General features: G+C 42.3%; 1 protein-coding gene across 1 annotated transcript; it reads left to right on the forward strand.

Annotated features, from left to right (window-relative positions):
* The first annotated feature begins 12071 nt into the window (after positions 1-12071).
* Positions 12072-20763, forward strand: PSMC1 (proteasome 26S subunit, ATPase 1). Its single transcript, XM_069018065.1, has 11 exons — positions 12072-12138; positions 12525-12578; positions 13414-13510; positions 13900-14024; positions 14504-14689; positions 14885-15013; positions 15932-16028; positions 16220-16409; positions 17444-17595; positions 19600-19754; positions 20467-20763. Exons 1-11 carry the CDS (start codon positions 12136-12138, stop codon positions 20599-20601), a joined length of 1323 nt encoding a protein of 440 aa, XP_068874166.1. The 5' UTR covers positions 12072-12135; the 3' UTR covers positions 20602-20763.
* Positions 20764-22347: the final 1584 nt, after the last annotated feature.

Here is a 22347-nt window from a genome sequence, read left to right on the forward strand (position 1 = left end):
ACTTCCCTGCCGTGGGTCCGCTCTCAGGAGCAGCAGCCGCACCGCCCCTGCTGCAGCGTGAGCCCCTCCCACGGGCACACGGCCCTCCCGAACTGCTGCGCCGGGGCTCTCTCTTTCCTCGGGGTGCAGTCCCCCAAGGACAGGCTGCTCCAGCCTGGAAGCAGGGCCCTCTCTCTCCAGCGGGTCTCCCACTGGATCACAGCCCCCTCCAGGCATCCACCCGCTCCGGCACGGGCACCTCCCCCACGGGCTGTGGGTGGATCTCTGCATCCCCCGTGGACCCACGGGCTGCAGGGGGACAACCTGCTTCACCATGGTCGGCACCACGGCCTGCAGAGGCATCTCGGCTTCCCCTCCTTCTTCACGGACCTTGGTGTCACCATGTTGTTTTCCCTCACACATTCTCACCTCCTCCTCTTCTCTGACTAGAATCCACAATCTTGTGACTTTTTCTTCTTAAATATGTCATCACAGAGGCGTTACCAGCCTCTCTGATTGGCCCGGCCTTGGCCAGCAGCATGTCCATCTTCAGAGCCATCAGTGATTGATTGGCTCTGCTGGACATGGGGGGAAGCTTCCAGCAGCTTCCTCACAGGAGCCACCTTTGTGGCCCCCCTGAAACCCAAAACCAGGCCGTGCTAAACCAATACAATAATATAGTTTGCATTTGCCCAAGTCCTGGCACGGGGATTTCACCTTTGTTGGGATACTCACTTGCCTGTGTTATTTCTCCAGAGGAATAGTGCTTATGTTAAGCAAAAAAGGCAAGTAGTGTCTCTTTATCAAGAAAATGTAAAAAGAGAAAAAAATATTATTTGTCACTCACATTGTAGAGAAGGAAACTATTTCATGTCCTTATAAAGTCCCACATTCAGAGCAGAGGGGAGGTGGACTAACAGTGGAAGTCAATAATGGAGAGGGCTCTTGGCTACCTGCCAGGGAAACAGTGAGTGTTCCCATTGAATTGCAATAACACCACTTTGGAAGTGCTTCCAATTTACCAAGTAGTAACTGGGCACTAGTCTGAATAGCCAAAAGCCCGGATTGATTGGTAAAATACCCTGAAGTCCTTGTGAATACTCTGAAACTTCAACGGTTAAGCAGAAGACAGAAGAATGAAGTGTAAAAAGGTTGACAGTGCTGCTAGGAGCCAATAGAAAATTTGGTAGGTTTCCTCTTGATTGCTTTCTGTAACCTTTTCTGTAACCCCACCCCACAGCTGCCATCAAGACTCTGAAGAGCCGCTGCATGGCCAGGGCCATCTCCACCCAGCTGGCCAGTGGTGAGACAGGAAGATGGAGGGAGAGTGCCTTGAGGGTGCTTACAAGCTTTGTGTAAACAAAATAACACTACCCCTTGAATGCTCCATCTTTGACAGTCTTTCTTGGTGCACTTTTGCCATCACATAAGAACTTAAAGTGATGTTTGGAGTCAGTCAGAGCTGAGGGACTGTAATAGATAAATGTTACAATACTGGCTTTCTGCAAATGTTAAAATGAGTGATGTTAAAGCAGCTTTGTTATTGTAATAGATACATATTATAATAGTGGCTTTCTACAAATAGATGCTATATGTAAAAGTAGCTTTGTTATATAGTTTTGTAGCAATAACTAATGCCTTTATTTCTGTCATTAACTAAAAACTTAGACATAATAGTGAAATAGCTAATATAGTTATGCTTGTGAACTGTCAGCTTGGTTGGATAGCATCCAACCAACATGTGTTGAAAACCCCTGCTACTGACATGCCAACTCTCGGCAACTGAAACCATCGACCAAAGCCCACTCTGGAGGTGATAATAAAAACGGACTAAAACCACAGCCAAGAAATGCGCATGCTGTAAAAACGCGGACCCAAGGAGGAGCCATGCTAAACAGCTCCTGGGACACGTAAACTAGTTTGGGGAAAAGTTTGAATATGCATAATTGATTATGAATATGCACTAGGCTGATGCAATAGGACAGGTATGTAAAGGGTGTCTCTGAAATAACAGGTGTGCTCTCGGCTGAGTGCCAAAGCACTCAGCGCTGTGAATTTTGCTTTATTATCTTTGTCCCTTATTGTCCTTTATTAAACCTTTAAATACTAACAGGAGAGTAAACCTCGTTTTTCACAGGGACCATACTAATCAACAAGGTGAGGAGAGATTTGCATGTTCAGAGGGCACTTCCTAAGAAACTCCACAGTCGTTATGTAAATAGCTGAACTCAGAGTTGTTTTCAGGGAGTTTACAGAGCCACAGGCAATACAGTTGGCCAGAATAACAATGCAGAACCAACAAATGGTTTCCAACAGCCACCTAAATACAGAAAAGGGGGGAGAACTCTGTGGCTGTAAAATGTAAAATGCAGTGCTCCCAGCTGTTGGATGCAGAATTGAAGTTATTTTATTGCAACAGTGCTATATTCAGTCTCAATTAAATGCGCTCAAGAGACCCATTTTCAAGTGTTATTCATGCTGTATAACCAATTCTTCATTTACAAAAAGAGCATCCTGAGATAAAAAGACCACAAAATGAGCAATTCCTTTTAACAAAAAAATTCCCATGCAAGCAGGTTTCAGCAGAAGGAAATGATGTGCCACATATGACTAGGAAGCAGACAGTCTGAACACTTCACACTATAACCATTGAATCATAGAATGTTTTGGGTTAGAAGTTGTGGGGTATGCCCAGCCACTGCCCTGGAGGGATCCCTGCTGAGATAAGAGATTTTGCAGTCACCCAGCAGGACTCCCTGGAAAGGCAACCACTCCCTTTGGTCATGGTGGGGAAAGGTAGACCCACAATCCTTTGGGAGACACTATGCAGATCTTTCTGTAACCCATTGGTCTGTCCCAGACCCTCTGTAATCCATTGGTCCCCTTGCTGATCCCCTGTATCCCTATAAAACCAAGACCAATTGGCCCCTGTGGGGAGAGAAGAGCCCGTCCCTGGCTTCCCCCTTTGCCGTAGGGGACCCATAATAAAGCTACCTTCGTGCAGAACCAGCCACACGGGCCTTCTCATCTCTCTCTGGTCTGGTTTGGCCTGGAGGTGCCCTGCAGAGCTGAGCTGGAATCATGAGCTGACAATCACTAAAGAGCTGATAGCCTCTGCAAGGGCCCCTCTGCCAGCAGCTGAGAGGAAGACGCCGGACCTCGGGAAGGCGATCCCTTTCGGGACCATCTCCCTGGACCGGTCACCTCTTCCTAGGTCACAGGCTTGGACCCCATCTCCAGCTGTAATAACAAGTGATCTTAAAGATCATCTAGTTCCAACCCCCCTGCTGTGGGCAGGGATGCCGTTCACTAGATCAGGTTGCTCAGGGCCTCATCCAACCTGGCCTTGAACAGAATATGAAGTATATTATCCTGATAGATGTAATATTTGAGTAATATGAAGGAAAATTATACAGAGAGCTATATTTACAGCAGGGAATACAGACAATTTCATCAACTATAAACCTGTATCTGAAAACCTTTGCCAAGGCTGACTTGATGTGAGACTGGCGGGGAAAGAAATCTGTATCAGGGAGGGACAAAGTTTTTTTAACAGACATGTTTGTAGAAGATAAAATACAGCTTCAGAGCCACAGCACCTGCACAGCTTCTATGCTTTTCCAGACAAGACTGGCATCTCCAAACACTCCTGAATTCATCACCCTGCCAATTATTAGAAAAGCCCATACGAAGCAATACCCAAAGCAAACAGGAATTCATGCATTTCTCATTTCTCACTCCACGTGCTAGTACCACACTCATTGGACTGAATTCAGGGCCTTCCCCAGATGTTTTGGATAGACAAGATTTCTGCAGAGGCTCTACAGTACATGCTGACACTTCCATGATGGGGCTGTGGTTCTTATTTTCAAAGTTATCTTTCAATAAGAGTATATTTTCTGTGAAAGAGCAAAGGAGAACTAAAAAAAACCAGTCCTTAGCAGCTAAAAAAATCATCTGTAGGAACTGCTTCTTGAGGATGACTGACTTGACTAACTCAACAGATTCAATTTGCATTATTAACAATAAACATAATTACATAGATATATCAACCATACCTCCAGATAGTGCTGCAATTACAGGCTGATTGAACAGACTACGCACCATGAAACCAGAGCCACAGTTACTCAACAGAGAATGAACATGGTGAGACACTTGTGCAGTATTAGATTACAGTGCTGCAGGAAATGACAAAGGAGCCATTACATTATAGTCCACAGATTAATGCGGAACCAGTACTTCAGGGAGGAGCAATGAAAGCCAACATATCTTCAGTTCCAGTGGCAAGGTGGTGAAGCTAGTGGCTCCTGGGTTACCAGAGACCTTGTTTTTCTGATGTCTCAGACAATTCCCATTCCCCTACACTGATGATGGCTCTCTCCCTTCTTTCCAGTTTCTACTCCCTTTAATACTCCAGTGCATTCAGTCCACTTAGGCTTTTCATTGTTAGATTCAGCCGTTCTTTCCGTCTGCTTCAGTGGGACTGTTCCTAAAGCTTTCTGGCTTTAAGACTCTCCTCCAAACTCCTGTCTTTAATGAGGGTTTGCTGGTGTATTTGTGCTGATGTGCTCTGCCCTCTGGCCTCCCTCTGCACTGCACTGTGAGGAGAGGACCTGGAGCAGGCAAAATGACTTTCCTGGGTTTTGCAAAGCAGGAGCGCTTGCAGCATTAGATGAGTAATTATAACAACTCTGCCCTTTCATGATGGAAAACATACAAATCATTAGCAGTTAACAAAACAATGGAGCACACAGATTTGGCAAAGATTTATTACTGTCTAGGAATTTCAGACTCACAGCCTATGTAGTAGTCATTATAATATTTAGAAAGCATTTGTGTCTTTAGAAATACTTTCTCTGAAATGAAAGGAAAAGCCTATTTAATTTTTTCCATAAAAGTTATTTCAGTATCTCTTCATCATTTGATTGAGTCCTGCAAAGTGAATCCAATTAGTTTATGTGAATGTCGATGTAATTACTTGTGGGATATGCCCAGCCCTTGCCCTGGAGGGATCTCTGCTGAGACAAGAGATTTTGCAATCGCCCAGCAGGACTCCCTGAAAAGGCAGCCACTTCTTGGTCATGGCGAGGAAAAGTGGACCCACAATCCTTTGAGAGACACTATGCAGATCTTTCTGTAACCCATTGGTCTGTCCCAGACCCTCTGTAACCCATTGGTCCCCCACTGATCCCCTGTATCCCTATAAAAGGAAGTCCCCTGGCTCTGTGGGAGAGAGAGCTCGTCCCTGGCTTTCCCCTTCGCCGGAGGGAACCAACAATAAAGCTACCTCTGTGCGGAACCAGCCACACGGGCCTTCTTGTCTCTCTCTGGTCTGGTTTGGCCTGGAGGATGCCCTGCAGAGCTGGAATCACGAGCTGACAATCACTAAAGAGCTGACAGCCTCTGCAAGGGCCCTCCTTTGCCAGCAGCTGAGAGGAAGACACTGGGCCTCGGGAAGGCGATCCCTTTCGGGACCATCTCTCCGGACCGGTCACCTCTTCCTGGGTCAGAGCCACGGACCCCACCACCAGCTGAAATAATTACTGATGAAGTATTCAGTTTGTTAAAACCATCCTCAGCTGTTAGTATATCAGTGGATTGACTCTGAGGAGCACTGGGTGATGGCATCTTTTCAACATCAGCAACCATTAATTAGCCAGGTGAAGAACTCTGTATTCCATTTAGATGATAACTCCATATTTGATCCTTTATCTTTTTCTCTTTGCCCCAAGTGTAGTTAAGTTTCTTATCACACACTCTTTTGTTCTAGCTTTCATAAAGCTACCAAAAACTCTACAGAATTTAGACCAGCTAATATGTTAAAAAAAAATCAATTTCTTATTACATTTTCCTGCCAAGCAACAAGAAGTCACCATAGCAACATCATTCTGTGGTCACTGCTGAAGTACCACAGGATCTTCTCTTACCAAAATATGAGAACTAATAAGCCACACTACCTGGTTTTTGCTAACCTCTGCACAGGGTGAAAGGTATTTTCTTCTTACACTCACTTTCCACTGGGTTTAGGATTCCACTTTGCTCTTGTTCTGCTCTCATCCCTTGGAATCCTCTGGGCCAAACTTTGCCATCACTTATGGGAATATATTTGCCACCAGGTGAAAGAAGTGTCTCTGATACTTCTCACACTAAGGGAGAAATAGTTTCACTTCAGCTGTTGGATGGTAAGACTGAGACAGTCTCCTTCAGCTGCCAGCCTGCCTGCAAGACTATGAGGCCTAACTTAGGGGAATTGTGTGTTGCTCTGAGACTTCCAAATGAGAGCATATAAAGGCATAGGATATTATAAACATAATTTTTAATAAAATGACTTGATCTGCAGTATTCTGAAAACATGTATGAAACAATCTTCAAGGTGCCAGACTTTGCTACAGCATGGAAAGATTCCCAAGGATTTTATTACCAAAATTTTTGAAAGCATCTGTGCACTTCAGATATTTTGAATTTTGCTTGTCTAGTTCCAAATAATTTCTGCTCCAAGAAGTCTGCTTTTCAGTGGTAATCAGACCATGACACCAACAAATATCAGAAGGAGTTGATGTGCAGATGGGTCAGTAGCCAGAAACTCAGGTGAGCTATCCAAATGAAGAGATACTGCAGAGAAATTAAACATATCACTTGTGGCACTAATCAACACCTGCCACAGCCAGCAGGTAAGCAGGATGGGACAGATGCTTTACAACATGCCCAGCACACTTCACCCCCTAGAGCAGAAAGGTGAAGTTATGCCATCCTGTTTACGCTGTAGTTAAGCACAGTGTGATTAGTACAGCTCTGAGAGTGAGCACTTGCTGTACTGCTCAGCTGTCTCCTTAATAATTACTAAGCTAAGAAACAGACATATTTCTATTTCCTTATGATTCTTGCTATTCAGCAGTTGATAATTTTTCCTTATTTCCTGATTTCCCTCTCTCAAATACATACATTTTAGTGCAATACCTTCCTTCAACTGTAACAGTATGTCCGAATTACTGTGCCCTTTGCAGATTGAAATTGATTTTTCTATTCCATTCAGCTTGGCATCATTTGCCCTTCAGATAAATCTTTGATATATCAAATTTGGTCCTTTTGGCTACAGAACCAAAACCAGACTTGCTCAACTTTATTTAAAGTAGTTGTTAATCTGGAAAGTGGACAAACATGTCACTTCTTTCCAAAGCTAATTAGGGATATAATGGTTGGACATTTTGACATTTTTCTTTGCAAAATGTTTGGGTGTTTGTTTTTTTGTTTTTTTGTTTTTTTTTTTTTTCCCGAAAGTAAGACTATGGCAAGGGTTGGTTACAATTAATTATTCAAAGAAAGCCTGAGATAAAACTTCAACATTGTCAACTCATTGTACTTGCTTTTTAAACTAAAAACAGTTTCATTAATGCCTTACTGTTTAGAAATTGTAGCTAATTTTGAATCATAGAATCATTAGGATTGGAAAAGACCTTTGATATCATTGAGTCCAACTGATAACCCAGCACTGTCACCTTCACCACTAAACCATGACCCCAACTTATTTACTTTAAAAGTGAAAAATAAATATGTTAAAATGACAAAAAATGCTTGTACTTGCAGCTCTTAGAGAAGAGCCAGCAGATAACAAAGAACAGGTTTATACACTGCAGCATGGAAGTTACTCTGGCTGACAACACCAACCTCATCCACCATGTGCAGAAGCTCTATGTTTAGGGAATAGTCCTTCCTGTTTCCATCTGCCCAGCCCTGCAGCCTTCCAGAGACCAGTGCATGCTGACCTGATGGCACAGTGTGGTCCAAAGTAAAACCAAGAAAGTAAAAGCCAAGAAAACCAAAGAAACAAGTGCAGCCCCTGTATAAAAGCTACTGTTTTTATACAATCTCTTTAGGTGGTTTGTGACACTTAACAGTCTCCTAAGTTACCCTTCATAGCCCTCCCTCTCAGTGGAGAGTTAAGATTCATGTGTCCAGTAAGATACTGCCTTTCCATGTGGATGAAAAAAAACTTAATTCTGTTTTCAAAGAAAATTCTACAGTATACTACAAGCTTAAATAATAAACCTCTTAAACTCTTAAAGTTATTGTTAAAATTAAGTGCATCAGCTACTTTTAAAGAATGGTCTCAGAAACCTTTCATATCTGACCTTGTTCTAAACAATACTGTAGTAATCAAAGCTTCAAAGCAAGTCCATAGCTAATGCTGTCAAGACAATTAATTTTTAGTATACCTAAACGTTGCTCTAATGTGGTTGCTGCCAAGAAATAAAATTTCACAACAGTAAACTATGCATAAATATGTTTAGGAATATAATAAATGCCAACTAAGATTGTGTAAATGGAGGATGGCATATCCAAGAACATGAAGTTCATCCAGATTATTTCTAGCCATGCAGAAAATGTAGTTTTCAAATTGTTTGGGAAGTAAAAGTGTAAGGACTCCTCCTCTATTTTAGCATCTCCTTTCCAATGCACAGTAGAATCTGTCCACTTTGGCAATTGCTTCAATTTGAGTAGCGGAAGAATCTCACTGGAGTCTTTGGTTTCACTGGTGAGAACATGCATTGCTGTTTTAGGGGGATAAGCTTGTGGCTGCAGCCCTTACCCTCTACTCTGCTACTGCCTCTTGGTGCTAATTCACAACCATGAAGTGCACTAAAGCTGGGCATCCCTCTGGGCTCTCCAGTGAAACGAGGAATTAGGAAACTGCCTTCACTTCCTGTTTCATTTCTTCCCTTGGGCAGCAGCCTGGCCAGCACATGCAAGGAAACAAAGGCAGGGCGAGAGCTCTTGGTGCCTGGGGATGCAGCAGAGTCACTGCAGACCAGAGGAGGCTGAAGCTGCTGACATCCACACTGGGAGCAAGGCACAGAACACCAGGAAGGCATAAGGACCACAGTCCTTCACAGCTGAGAAACACAGCACGATGTCAAGGAAGACCAGAGAACTTATGACTGATGATTCAAGTCATGAAACATCAGGTGAATCTTTCCTAAGGGAATGCCATCTTTGTGAATACCCAATAATTCACATCAAAGGGGTTTTAGCTAAGAGACATTGATGTAGTTAGGGCTGAAGCTTATTGGCTTCCACTCCTTTTTGAAAATGAATTGGCTCAAATGTACGGTACAGACTTCAGGAAAAACACTGGATGTGAAGGTGACATTCCTATTTTTTAAATCATATTTGAATCGTGGTGATGGGAGAAGGAGGAAGCAATCATGTTGCCTGATATCAGGCATTTATTTGAGCACCTTAATTTTAAAAAGTCATGTCCCTAGTTCCATGGACAGACAATGTAAAGTAAAAGACTCTTCCAGAAGGTGAGAAGCCTTAGTCTGAGTTGTTTCTGTGAGGAGCCTACAAGAATTAGTATTCTGCTAATAATTATCCTTCACATTGTTACTTGCCAATTAGTAAGTGGTAGGAATACCTTCCACTTCTAAACTGTTCAAATAACTTGTAAGCAGCAGAGAAGCTTAATAGTTAATTTGGTACTTTGACACATTCACACTTTAAAAAAAATCCAAATGGTCCTTAAACCCCTGCATTTTTATTCATTTATTGAAGGTGATGTAAGTTCAAAGCCCATTTATGAAAAGAGGAAGTCCAAATTGCAGCTTTTGAAAATGCAACCCACTATATGTAGCTGCAATAGCAAGATTAATATTTTTCTGATCTGTAGGTTTATTTCATTTTATGCAAACATAAAAAGCTCTAGGCAGCTAGACATATACTAAGAAAGACAAATCAACATCAGCAACATAAGCAATCCTAGTAATTTCCTGTATGTGCAAAGGGAAAAGAAACCTCTTTGCTATGTCCTAATCCCAAGCCCAATATTCCCCCAGCCCTCAGCTGCCCTCTTCCTCTGCAGAGGCCTGGGAACAGAGCTGGGGGCTTTACAATATGCCTAAAAGATCAGCAGTAAGCTTACTGCAGAATAAAGAAGATGGGTAGAAAACACTAACTAAAAACAAAGTGCAAAAACCCCCACCCTCTCTGAACAAGTCTTGGTATTTTTTGATATGAAGAGCTTTTAGATGCCCCTGAGGCTATGTTCATCTTTAACAAACAAGGACTGTGTGTTCCTTCCTGTTACCCCTGCTCATTCTTTTGGGTGTTTTTTCTAGTAAGCATAACCCTAGAAATCAGAGGCACTTGGATCATTAAACGTATTTATTGTTTAAAGTTCCTAATTTGACATTATCTCTACTCTGAAACCGAACCAAAATTCTGGATGTGCAAAGTTAAGGCAAGCAGCCAGGTTAGAGAACCACATTTCTATTTCATTTCCCGTTTGCCAGCACTATTCACCCCAAGAACTGAAAGCCATTAACCAGATCACCCCAAACAGTATTTCCCTGCTGCGGTTCATGTTTTCTGTAACAGCTGTTCCATAGTATGTCTTTAAGTGAACAGCTGGGAAACAATCTTGACAACATCATTTTACTATTGCTGCCATATTTATAATTTAATAATTTCCTAATACTTATAAAAACTACAAAACCAGATAGGCTGTCACAGATTTGTCTTGTCAGCTCATAAATGGAAAGTTCAGCTTTTACATTCATCCTACACATTTCCCATTTAGGTCAGTTTACTCCATAATCCTCTCAGTTAAAATGGCTGCAAAGCTACACGGCACTAAAATCAGGCTTTTCTAAGAAAAAAGTGACAAGAATTCTCTCTCATAACTAGAACTACCAATTACTGGTATAATCTGAAATAAATATGAGTATGTCTGAGTCTAAAGGGAGGTTAAGATGAGGAAAAATTGCATGATGGAAAGAATGTTCTAGCATCTTTACACTGTAAGGTTAAAAGAAATACAGATGCAATTCTGTAAGACTGTAAACTCCAAAAAATGAATGTTATTAAAGCAAAGAACACCTGTTATACTTAATTTCATTTCAATGTCCTTAAAAGTTACAGAACAGCTGATACTGTAACAAAAAGGCAGGTAATTAATAAAATGATAAAAACAATAGAAAAGTGAAATTAAATCCACAGTGCACAACAGTAACCCTTGTGAAAAAATGGAACCAAACCAAAGTAAATCATCAAAACCTCACACCTTTCTACACAGCTCAGCCAGTTATATTAATAATTAATAACGTTCCCTACTCAGACAGGAATTCTAGAGAAAGTGTGAAAGAAAAACAATATCAAAGCAAAGCAAAACAATCCCACATCCTCCTGACTGCTGTGAACTGAAGCCTCTTTTCACAAATGCTCTGATCTTTACACTGAAAACAGTGATGGATGCAAATATAATCTATATGCTGGTTAACTGGGTGAGAGCAGGCTGTAAGTATTTTTAGACTATGCCCTCATCTTGACTGTAACTTTCTGCTGATAGTGATGCTCTTTTCAGCCCAAAGCAGCGAAGTATCTGAAGATCCCCCAGGAGGAGGCAGGAGCTTTGGTTCTGGCAGGCGGGCACAGAGCAGCTGCTGTGGCCCCGCACAAGGACGGGACCTCTGGTGCAAAGAAATGGTGTAAATCAGGCTTGGCCCCAAACTGGCTTTCATTCGGGATTGGGCACGTTGCTTGAGTTCACTCTGAGCTTTACCTTTGAAAATGTCAAAAGCAGACACTGAACGTTTCTGCTGCATTTCCCCAGGAATACCACAGACCAGTAGAAGTCATTGTAGGTATAAAAGTTATGTTTTTCTGGAGGGAGGGATTTCCTGAAAACTTTACCCGTGTTCTTAAAGTGCTGCCCACAAGAAAAACAATTCGTACAGCACACACAAAAATAATATGTTTTTATATTGACTAGCTGATACAAGAGGTGGAAGGAAGGATCAGGTCTAGGAAAAAAAACCCTGTAACTTTAAATATAAGGCATGAAGATTTGCCACTCTTCTTCTTCTGCTTCAGTTCTGCGCTCCTCAGACCCCCTCAGACCCCCTCAGACCCCCTCACACCCCCTCAGACCCCCTCACACCCACCCCCTCTCACCGACACCGCGCGGTCACGGCGCCCCCCACACACACACCGCGGGCACATGGCGCCCTCTGCCGGCCGCTGCCGGCACCACAGGCGCGCGGCTGCCGGGGACCCGCGCTCGGCCCCGCCCGCTCGCTTGTCCCTCGCCGCCGCCCGTAGTGACGCGGCCGCCGTGCCCCGTAGCGTCGCGGTGCGGGGCGTTTCCGGGCGGTCGCGGCGATGGTGAGAGCGGCCCCGGCAGCCCCGGCAGCCCCGGCCCGGGACGGCACCGAGCGCGGCTTCGGGGGGCACAGCGCGGCTCTGCTTGCGGCGCCCAACGGGAGCGCCTTCCGGCTCCGCCGCCAGCGCCCGGCGTTTTGCGGAGTCACCGCCGGCGCCTCCAGGCCGCGGCCCGGCGGGGGGGGGGGGGGAGCGCGGGCGGTGGGGCCGGGCCGGGCGGGACACTTCTTTTTATTTTTGGACAATAAGTTGGAATATGTTATCGCTTTGTTTAGATAGAAGAAATCCAGTTATGGGATTTCTGTACGTGGAATTGCCCATAGGCTTCTCGATTTATAGAACTGTACACATATTTAGGGTTTCTCGTTTGTTTTTTACCTTTTGTCTAGGGTCAAAGTCAGAGTGGTGGACATGGTCCTGGTGGTAGCAAGAAGGATGACAAGGTAACTGAAACCCAAATAAATACTTACAGAATGAACTACAAGTGTGCTGCTTTGGAGCCTGGCTGCAATAGGCTTTTTTAATTTACTTTTTTTGTTATTCTTGTATTTGGAACTGCATAAAATTACACTCTTGCTGGTTCTGATGAATGTCTTTATTGGGTGCACATTGGAGAAAACAGTTGTTGTTCATAATTAGAAAAGGGAGCTTAAGAAAACCTGAAATTTCTTGACGGTGACATGTTTTTTTAAAAAAAATAGAAGTATAAATGTGTCAGGGTTAGGAAAGACTAGTTGTCTTCAAGCTGTCACTTAAGGAACTGTTATTGGCTTGAAAGTGACATCACACAGTCTGCAATAGGTCTGTACTTCACATTGTGGGACATCAGAGGCCTCTCTGGTCTTATTTGGAGCTGGAAGTACAGTGTACACAGCAAGCAGTGTCTAGGCTGGGAAGTGGAGTGTGTGTTACTTACTGATAAAGTGCAGCAGAAAGGTGGAGAGTCAATATTTTCCTCATTGTCTTATCTATTCGTTTTGTTTGTGATTTACTTCAGGCTTGAGCCTTCCATGTTCTATACTCCCTGAAAACTGGCAGAATTCTAAATTAGAAAGAGGGTTGTAAAATAAGCAGGAGAAGAAATTCTTTAACTTTCCTGAAAAATAAGAGTCATATTTCTTTTGGGCTTCTTGCTACAGATCATAAGGAAAAAGTTTCGTTATGAAGTCTTTCACCTTGAGCTCTCTTTTAGTCTGTGCACTTAACACCTGTGTGTGTTGTTTCTTTGTTATTATCCTGATTTCTTTGTCTTCTTATGGAATTCTTTTTATGAATAAGGATAAGAAGAAGAAATATGAACCTCCAGTTCCTACCAGAGTGGGGAAAAAGAAGAAGAAGACTAAGGGACCAGATGCTGCTAGCAAACTCCCCCTGGGTAAGCATTCTTCCTCCCCTGCAGAGCTGCGGACTGTCTGCTTTTTGGGAAGTGCAGAGCTCTTCTCTCCTCAAGATCTGGCTCTGTGGAGGTCACTGACACAAAGTCAAATGTAATTTAATTAACATAGAAAAGCCCTCCATAGAATAAAGATTGTTGTTTTGCAGAGATGCAGCCCTGGAATTCCCAGGTAAGACAGAGAGAGAAATTAAACTGAGGAAGAATGCAGGGGAGACATTAAATCTGTTTTTCACCTGGAATAACAGTGGTACAAGTAAGGTAGAAGTTACTGTGAGGAAAATAAAGCAGGATTTCTGGTAATGAATTAGTGATTAGTTGGTACCATGTCAAACTTGCTCTAAAATACTGTGATTCTGCTTTGGTTACAGTGACTCCTCACACACAGTGCAGACTCAAGTTGTTGAAATTGGAGAGAATTAAAGATTACCTCTTAATGGAGGAAGAATTTATCAGAAATCAAGAACAGATGAAACCTTTGGAAGAAAAACAAGAGGTGAGGTTTAAATGAACTGTTACTTCTAATGTTACAGTAAATGCTCTTAATTAATGTGAACTACTTCATACCAAAGCAGTGGAAATAAAGTGCCATCAGTGTGCAAGTTGATGCAAACATATCAGGTTTATCCCAATTCCTCATTATTTGGCTGAATTGTTTTAGACCAAGCATGGATCACTACAGATGAAGCCACAGGTGTTTTCAGTTACTTAACTCTCTATAAAAGTGCAGCTCCCAGATACCCATCAACAGTGAAAGAAGATTCTAGTTATTTACATCCATCTGAATAGTGTCTATAGGGTAGGACTAAAATAATAGTGGATTTTGTTACTGACCTCTGCTGTTATGCCTTTTGGGGCAGTGAAACAACAATAAGACTGGTTCTGCTATGTTGTGTCTGAGTTGTTGAGCCAGTCTTGTACAAGAATGTTTTGGCTGTGTTGTTCAGTTGTTTCTTGGATTCTTCTTGACAACAGGAAGAAAGATCCAAGGTGGATGATCTGAGAGGAACACCGATGTCGGTGGGTACCTTGGAGGAGATCATTGATGACAACCACGCAATTGTGTCCACATCAGTGGGATCAGAACACTATGTCAGTATTCTGTCTTTTGTGGACAAGGACCTGCTAGAGCCAGGCTGCTCTGTTTTGCTAAATCATAAGGTGAGTTGTTCTTATAAAATGAAGTTCCTTGCAAGTTCTTGTATTGTTTTTAACTGGCCTTTTTTTTTCTGAAGACCACAGGAGAGAGAATGCTGTTTATTTCACACACCTAAATAGGTGGTCATAGGGATGAGACTTCAGCTTGTATTAATAATCCTGCTTGCCTTCTTTGACAACTCTTAATTCTTGAATTAGGTTCATGCTGTGATAGGAGTTCTGATGGATGACACAGACCCCTTAGTGACTGTGATGAAAGTAGAGAAAGCTCCTCAAGAAACGTATGCTGACATTGGTGGCCTTGACAACCAAATTCAAGAAATCAAGGTACTCAGTTGTACTCATTTACAAAGTTAAGCCAGCAATGTAGCTGTTGTGCTAGGAGCTAAGAAGGGAAACAGCAGGACTGGCTGCTGTTCCTGTAGTGGTGTCCTTTGTCTTTCTGTGGGGCATCTCTTCATTAGAGTTCACTTGGCAGACTTGTGGACCTCAGTCTTTTAAGTGGGTCACCAGAGGCTGTGTGCACAAGAACCTTTCACAGTCGCTCAGGAACCCATAGAGCCCAGAGCTCATAAAATCTCTCTAATAGTTTATTACTTTGCAACATGTAGAGTTTCAATTGTTGTAAGATGAGAGTTAAATTGTAAAAACCGCAGAGGTTATTTTGAGTATCTGATGCTGTGCAATCTAAGGATTTAGTCTCTCAGGGAGATTGTTTGGGGTTTTTTTGCATTTGTTTGTTGTTTGGTTGGGGTGGGTTGGGTTGGTTGGTTTTTTCCCTACTAGCAGAACTCCATCTGAACCTTGCTAAAACTTGACCCTATTTTTCTGGGTAGGTGTCTAGAACCACAAGTGCTCTTAAAATACTGGTCTGTAGTATCTGATAACTCTTTATAGAAAGCATCTTTTCATAAAGGGTTCCCTGGCCCCAAGGTCATCCATGAGTGTTTGGGGTTCTCCAGGGTTCTAAATTTGGAATGATGCACTGAGGATGGAGGAGGGGGAACATTCACTGCTGCTCTACCACACATCAGGTGGAAACAATAGGAAGACCTGTGCAGATAGAGTAATTGTCTGCCTTTGAAATGGATGCACCAGAGAGCCATGCTTTTTAAGGTCTGGCTTGCAATCAGTTAGGTTCTTTTTGCCTTTACTGCTTTCATTATTGCTGTTCTGAAGATCCCTGCAGATCTCTGTTGGAGACCACTTACTCTTATAAAAACACGTTTGTTTCTTACGCTGCAGGAGTCTGTGGAGCTTCCTCTCACCCACCCTGAATATTATGAAGAGATGGGTATAAAGCCACCCAAAGGAGTCATTCTGTATGGCCCACCTGGGACAGGTATTTTACAGTTATTTAACACCTGTGCTGAAATAACACAAGTAAAATAATTTACGCTTGGTTAGTATTTAAAGCATTGCTAAGTCTGTCACAAATTTCATACAACTGTTTTGTTAAGGCCCTTTTTTCCTTCTCTTTTTCTTTCCTTTCTCTGCAAATTAATTACAATATTTCTTTCCAACTGAAAATAGGCAAAACTTTACTCGCCAAAGCAGTGGCAAACCAAACTTCAGCAACTTTCCTGAGAGTGGTTGGTTCGGAGCTCATCCAGAAGTACCTGGGTGACGGCCCCAAGCTCGTGCGCGAGCTGTTCCGTGTGGCTGAGGAGCACGCCCCATCCATCGTCTTCATTGATGAAATTGATGCCATCGGTACAAAGAGGTGCAGTTGTGAGCTCCACTTCACACATAGGGATTGCCAGCACAACCAAGCTTTACTAGAAACACTTCTTTTGTAACTATACTGAGACTCAGTTTCTTTGCTCTGCTACCATTTGCCTATACTGTTTTGATGTAAGCATTTGTAACAAGTAACACTTCAAATAATTTCCATGGAAACACAATATATCACAACCTTTTCATACTAAATAGACATGACCAGAGACAACCTCTGTTGTCTTGCTACATGGCAGAATCTCTAAGAGAGAGTGTCAAAACCAGAGACACTTGTATATGGGGTCCTCTAGTTGCAAGTCCATATACAGTAATTGGCTTTAGTAATCCAACAGTAAAGCAGAATATTTAATATAGAATATATCCATTTGTTGTTTCCCTCCTGAGTAGGTGACTAAATACTACTGCTCTGAGAGGATTTTACAGAAAGTGTGTGTCATGGAGAAGCATTGCTTGTGCCACACTAAACTCTTGTTCAGCCCATATCCAAACTGTATTACTTCAAAAATTCTTTAGGCTTGTTGGAACTGTCTAATGCAAATAGTCTTTAAAGTAGTCAGTGTTTTTTAAATACATAAAAAGGTGTTTGTACATGTTTACTACATGGCAACTAGCTCAAAGTGCCAGTATAAGCCCAAAGTGCCACTAGCCCAAAGTACCAGCTGCTGCCTTATGTATGGATGTCTGTGCTTTTAAGAATTAAGTTTTTCCCTTTTTTATGTTAACTTTGTCAGGTGGGGAAAAGATATTTCCAAATATATAACAAACATAGAAAAAGAACAGATTTCCTTCACATAATGGCTGTTACATTCCCCAACTACAAAAATAGTTCAGTGTCTCTTTACTTCCCTAGCTGTCACAACATGATTCTGAAAACCTGCATTTTGTTTATATGGATAAACTTTTTTTTTTTTTTTAATCTCTTACAGATGTTTACAGACAAAATACTTTTCTCCCCCTTTTGTTTATACCTTTGTGGCAGTTACATAGTGCTTTTTCTGACTATGCTTTTTTTTCTTAAAGGTATGACTCAAATTCAGGGGGTGAGAGAGAGATCCAGCGCACGATGTTGGAGCTGCTGAACCAGCTGGATGGGTTTGACTCTCGGGGGGATGTTAAAGTTATCATGGCTACAAACAGAATAGAAACACTGGACCCAGCTTTAATTAGACCAGGTAAGGGACTTCCCTGCTGTGTATGCTTAAGCCACTTTTTGTGTGAAAGGACTTGTCTTAACTTGACAAACACAGGCTGGTAAAAAGACTGCAAGTTTGTCCTTATTCACCTTCTCATGTATGCTGCTGCATCTGTTAAAATCAGAACCCATTCACAGGATTCTAAATAGGAGAAAAATCTTTGGGAGAGAAGAAACTTGTTAATTTCTTTACATATACATAAGCAATTTGGATATTCTTTTCTATTAAGATGGCACAGCCATTTTAAGTAATTATTAAGGGAGGCTGAGTGCAGCAGCAGCACACCTGCAGCAGCTGGGGAAGGCAGGGCAGCACCACCTGTGTTTTGGGGGTGAGGGCCTAAGCCTCACCAGAGACAGCCTGGATTCTGGTGCAAGGAATGCGGGCTGCTCCTTACTGACCTGGCGCACTCCTGCCATTTGGGGGATGAGTGAGGGAGATGTGTGTGTTACATATTGAGCAGGCCTCCAGGTAGTATTTCCAAATGACCACTAAAAATGTACCAAAGCACAGTATGTCTGTGGTGTCTGTTAAATGGGAAGGTAGAAAACAACACAGAGATCAATGGAATAAGCTGAAATACTTCCATGGCATGAAGTTGCTGAGGTGTGTGTTTGGTCTGGTTTTGTCATCATTTAGCTTTAGACCCTTCAGGTCAGACCCAGTGCTGTTAGAATACAGAGGAGATAATATTGTGCCAGTATTGAAAGAGAGCTAAGATGATCTGGAAGTTGTTGGAAGGAAGCTTCCTACACCTGTGTATCAGGTATTTAAATTACAACTACTGCTGAAGTAACCAGGGCACTTAGAGCAGCTCGATGGACTGATTTACCATTGTCTAGATTTATGATAATCTGGATTGTGTTATGAGGTACCATCACCCTCTTTAGAAAAGGCATTGTAAAGAAAAAAAGGAGGGATCCAGAGATGGAAAACACATTTAAAAAGATTTCGCTGTTGAAACAACAGGTACCAGAACATGCAGAGTCCCTACTGATATAGAGGAAACAGCGAGTAGCAACTTCCAACCATTTTTGCAAAACCTTTCTTCCTCAGTTTGGTTTTGGTTTTGTTTGTTTTTTAGGTTTTTTTTAATAGGGCGAGTTATTAAAGTTGGCACAGTGATTTATCCTCTCTGTGTGCGTATGCAGCAGAAAATTAAAGTTCAGAGCTAAATGTAAGCTAAGTGTAGAATAAAATATATTACAAGAACCTAAGTATTTCTTTAACACTTCCCTGTACTGAGACAGTGCAATTTTTTGTATTTATATATGGCTCAAGGAAGGTTTCTCATGTTTCCCAGGGGTCTCTTGCCTGCAATGATAGGCTGTTTCAGCAGCATGGTATCTTTCAGCTTCAGTAGCTTCCTGTTCATTGCAAATAGTCTGACCTCACTTTCTACTCCAAGTCATGACTCATTGTGGCAGGAAGAGTCATAAAACTGTTTAAGTTGGAAAGAACCTTTCAGATCATTGAGTCCATCCATTAAGCTGACATGGCCAAGTCCACCACTAAGCCATGTCCCCAGGTGCCACTTCTACACCTCTTTTGAGCACTTCCAGGGATGGTGATTTCACCACTTCTCTGGGTGGCCTGTTCAAATACTTGACAAACCTTTCCATGAAGAAATTTTTCCTAATATCCAACCTAAACCTCCCCCATGTGAACTTAAGGCCATTTTCTCTTGACCTGTTTCCTTGGTGAAAAGACCAACCCCCACCTGGCTACAACCTCCTTCCAGGTAGTTGTAGAGGGTGATAAGGTCATCCCTGAGCTCCCTTTTCTCCAGACTAAACATCCCCAGAGATTCCTTCCAATGTTCCTCATGTGACTTGTGCTCCAGACCCTTCACCAGCTCCACTGGCCTTCTCTAGACATGCTGCAGTTTAGCAGTTACTGTCAGTCAAACCCGTCAGGTGTTCTTCCTGCTGTTTCCAACAGCTGCATGCAAGAAATCCAAGACTGAATTTTTCTTTTGCACAGGACGTATTGATAGGAAAATAGAGTTCCCTCTACCTGATGAGAAGACGAAGAAACGAATCTTTCAGATTCACACAAGTAGGATGACATTGGCAGATGATGTGACTTTGGATGAGCTGATTATGGCAAAAGATGATCTCAGTGGTGCAGATATTAAGGTCAGTGCACATCACCATTGTTTATACTTCAGTGCAAAAATCAAATCTCATTTTTGCTGCATCTTTTTATTTGCTCTGCTTTACAAATGGGAAATCATCAAAATCCTAATTGTGAGGTAGCTTGTGGTGGTAAGAGTATGTACCTGTGTTATCTGAATATGAAATTTTAAAGTAGCAAAGTAGAAACTGTAAGGAGAATATGGACTCTTGTGCGAGGTATCTTAAACATTACTTAAGATAGTGCAGGATAAGTAGCATTTTTAGGGACTAGGTTACAAGCAGATAAAAATGTAACTGTTTATTAGGAAGCTTCAGCCATACCCAGTCTGCTCTTTTTAAAGCAGAGAGAGGCCTTGCTACAGTTACCACACTCATGAGCTCAAACCAACATGACACAACCCTCACATCCCTGCAGAAGGATCACACAGCTGGACATGTCTTTCCTTGCACAGGGGAAATTACTGTTGTTACAAAGCTGCCTTTCTGTCAGGGATGTGTAACTCTTGACTACTTCTGTCCTTTTGGACACACTCGTCTGCCTTTATCCAGCCTGCTTCAGTTCTACAGAACAGTATCAAACTTAAGAACGTAGATTTTGTTAACACTCCTTTCTACAGTTACCAGAGCAGTAGGAAGATGCAGCTGCCTTTGAGGGTGTGGCTTGAAGGGGTTGCACAGAACCTGTAAACTATTCTTGCTTTCTGTGTTGCAGGCAATTTGTACAGAAGCTGGACTGATGGCTTTGAGGGAACGGAGAATGAAAGTAACGAATGAAGATTTCAAAAAGTCTAAAGAGAATGTTCTCTATAAAAAGCAAGAGGGAACCCCTGAAGGACTGTATCTTTAAGTCATCTGTCTCTTTGGGAACTATACAGAACTCTCTGTGTTGATGAGTCTTGTAAAACCACACAGCTAGTTTGCATTCATGAACAGGTTGAAAGCTGGTGAGTTGTGAGTTTTCAGTCAGTGTAACTCTTCGCCTCCCAATAAAACATTTATTTGAATTGAACTGTTTTGGTGGCAAAGTCCTGCTGTTTACATGGAACTGTTGTATTCTCTGACTTACTTTCAAGAACAAATGCTGGTGCCTCAAGAGTGCTTGTCTCAGCGACCCACACCACGTGGGGCAGGGAGCAATGCAGGTACTCCAACTCTCCTGAGGCATGGCAGTCTGTTACAACTACTCTAGAGTTGCTGTTGTTCTTGGTTACCTTCTTTTATCTTTTTTTAGGGGCTAACTAGGACAAGTCACTTTTAAGTAACCTCCTTGGCATCAGTCATTTATACACAAAAATCAACAAGTGTGCAATCCTGAGTAACACTGAGTCCAATTTAAAGGTACCCATCTCTAGCACTTGCAGCTTTTAAGAGAGAAAGATGGATGCTCATTAGTAATCTTACCTTAAACATCTAAACATGTTTGGATAGGGTAAGATTATAAATTTGTTTTTCCAAAAAAGGTTACAGTTCATTATGTAAGTATCCGAGCTAGAGAATGTCTCTGAAAGGAACCAACATAGTAGTAGGAGCACCATGCTGCCCAAGGCAGGACATGTGTGCTCATAAGGCATCAGCCCCAGTGCTAGAGGTGCCAGGTCTGTCATGCAGCAGATGTGCACAGAGAAACTCTAACTACATGTCCCATGCTTGGTGTTCTACAGCATAACCTTGAATTCTTCCCCTCTACACAAATCTGTGCAGCTCCATTCCCATGGGGGCTGGATGTTTGTTGGCTCAGCTGTAGTCATGCATATACTCCTTATGAAGTATCCTGGGTAGTACACTTCTGTAAAGGGTTTGTCAAGTTCTAAGTAATTAATTTCCAAATGCTGTACATGTGATCTTTAATGTTTGTATAAAAGTTCCACATGCAAACCAGTTATGCAACATGCAGTCTTTGTTCTGGGAACTTTCTGTGGGAGCAAACACAGACCAGTAACAGACGGTGGAGTTACACCCAGAGCAATGCCTTTGCTTACTGCCACTGCTCCAACAACAATGGTAGCAGCAGGGCCAAGGGATTCTATTTTTCTATGTAAAAATTATGTAGCCCATTGTTAAAAATGAACCCTACAGATGAATTATTTAATCTGGATGACAGAAACCCTGAAATAGAATTGTTTTTCATCTGGAGCTAGAAAAACAAGTTTTATTACCCATTCTTACAAACCTCAGGAGATCTGTGTTCTTGGAAAGGTCACAAAAAGCTAGGGATTTTGTTGCACTTTCTAACTATGGCAGTTGATCTCATCATTGCTCGAGGGGCTGAAGAGCTTTATGACGTGTGGCAAGCAAGGCACTTTTTATTTGGGACAGGGCTGTTACTGCTGGCTCCAAGCAACAGCCACAAAGAGGTGGCTTCAGCTCCCTGAAGAGCAGCTGCACTGCATTGAATGAACCCAAGGACTCTGTTTTAGTACCCTGTCTGCCACCACAGGAACTGAAAAACATAAATGTTTGAAAATTCAATTCTTAGCTTTTGCAGCAGAATTACTTCTACCACTTGGACCAAAGTTTCTGAACTTGAACATCAAGACAAAAGTAATAAATATCAGGAGAAAGTGAACAGCAAGTATATTCCCCACAAGGACAG

The sequence above is a fragment of the Aphelocoma coerulescens genome, chromosome 5 (genome assembly GCF_041296385.1).
Source record: "Aphelocoma coerulescens isolate FSJ_1873_10779 chromosome 5, UR_Acoe_1.0, whole genome shotgun sequence".
NCBI classification, from domain to species: Eukaryota; Metazoa; Chordata; class Aves; order Passeriformes; family Corvidae; genus Aphelocoma; species Aphelocoma coerulescens.

Coding starts and splice junctions, on each gene's coding strand:
- PSMC1 (XM_069018065.1), top strand. Junction 14,025..14,503: donor CTTTGGAAGAAAAACAAGAG/GTGAGGTTTAAA, acceptor TCTTGACAACAG/GAAGAAAGATCCAAGGTGGA. Junction 14,690..14,884: donor CTGTTTTGCTAAATCATAAG/GTGAGTTGTTCT, acceptor TTCTTGAATTAG/GTTCATGCTGTGATAGGAGT.